This window comes from Ceratina calcarata, unplaced genomic scaffold (assembly GCF_001652005.2).
Source record: "Ceratina calcarata isolate Rehan_Ccalc_2016 unplaced genomic scaffold, ASM165200v1 scaffold423.2, whole genome shotgun sequence".
Taxonomy (NCBI): Eukaryota; Metazoa; Arthropoda; class Insecta; order Hymenoptera; family Apidae; genus Ceratina; species Ceratina calcarata.
The window spans coordinates 71911-73217 of NW_017165948.1; the positions used below are offsets into that span (position 1 = coordinate 71911).

Consider the following 1307-nt stretch of genomic DNA (forward strand, 5'->3'; position numbering starts at 1 on the left):
CTTCCAATATGGCCGATGAGTGAAAGGTACAAACAGCGACACATTTGGACACGCCGGAAGAACACTTATATTTTTACATCATGATTATTTATATTTTAGACCCTAATTTATAGTCGTTTCTCGTTTTTCAGTTCTCAATCACAGTTCTCAACTGCTTGTTGCTTAGGCGCAAACAGCGACACATTTGAACACGTCGGAAGAATACTTTGGCCGGTATTCAGAGTTGTTGCTTATTCTTAAGATCGTCTTAAGCATTTGCTTAAGTTCATATTCCCTGTACAAGACAGGGACAGGGACTGGAAATATGGGATAGACAGGGATAGCAAATTCTTAAGACGATCTTAAGAATAAGCAACGACTTTGAATACCGGCCTATATGTTTTTACATCATGGGAATATCAACTTTTGCAAAATTTGAATCATATACATTGACGTTACCAAATTCTTTCCACCAAAAGGCAGTTTCGAACCACTGTGCGACGCGACACGACCTAACCTCGACGCGGATGTATCTGCCCGAGGGCAGAATCGTATCGAATGCAGAAAAATTACCTACCTGTGCTGCGGGGGCGGCGTAGGCGTTCTAGAAAGAGGGAAGCTGGCGACTTCTCTTGTTACCGACAGCGATCGGATCGATCCGAACGTTTGGTCCGGGGATAAATTAGCACCGACGCTTTGCACCATCCCGCTACTGCAACAAACAGGAATTCGTACACATCGGTTCGCCCGTGTAGAGTCGCGTTCGCGGCAAGGAGGTACGGCGAGGACGTTGAAAACGCAGATACGCGAGACCTTTATAAAAATTCCTTAACACGTTGACTGCCACGGTACTTTTCAGCATTTCTGTGTAAGAAGCCAATTTCATTTAATATTAATATTACATTCTTCAAACTTCGACATAACTCGTAGTTGGCAGTCAACGTGTTAAATTATTAACTATTACATTATTACTGTGGGATAGAGGGCGTTCATTTAGATTACCGTTCATTTAGATCATTAGATTTACCTATTAATCAATTGTTCGTTAATGTTAGTTTCCTAGAGAATGTTTATTATAAAAAAGAGAATCGTTGTCGAGAAACGTCGCGTCGTCGACTGTCGAGTTCAGTAATCAAATGTACTGCAGTGTGTCGAGTCGTAACAGTGTCGTTCGCGTCGAACTGTAATATCGTTTGCGTCAGAATACAAGTGTCGTTTAAAGTACGAGAACACAAATTAACGAAGCATTACAACGTTTAAAATTATTTACGCAGTATTTAATAGTTACGGTCCATTTATTTAAGTTTTTCTCAATTCTATTTCAATTG

The 1307-nt window shown here is 40.6% G+C and overlaps 1 protein-coding gene across 1 annotated transcript in view; it reads right to left on the minus strand.

The window, feature by feature from the left end:
• Positions 1-1307, minus strand: part of LOC108626647 (uncharacterized) — a gene marked incomplete at its 5' end in the record, with an annotated part of 17371 nt that overhangs the window by 3809 nt on the left and 12255 nt on the right. Inside the window, one exon of the mRNA XM_018027440.2 lies at positions 557-691. Coding sequence (XP_017882929.2) covers positions 557-691 — 135 coding nt within the window. The remainder of the gene's footprint in view (positions 1-556; positions 692-1307) is intronic.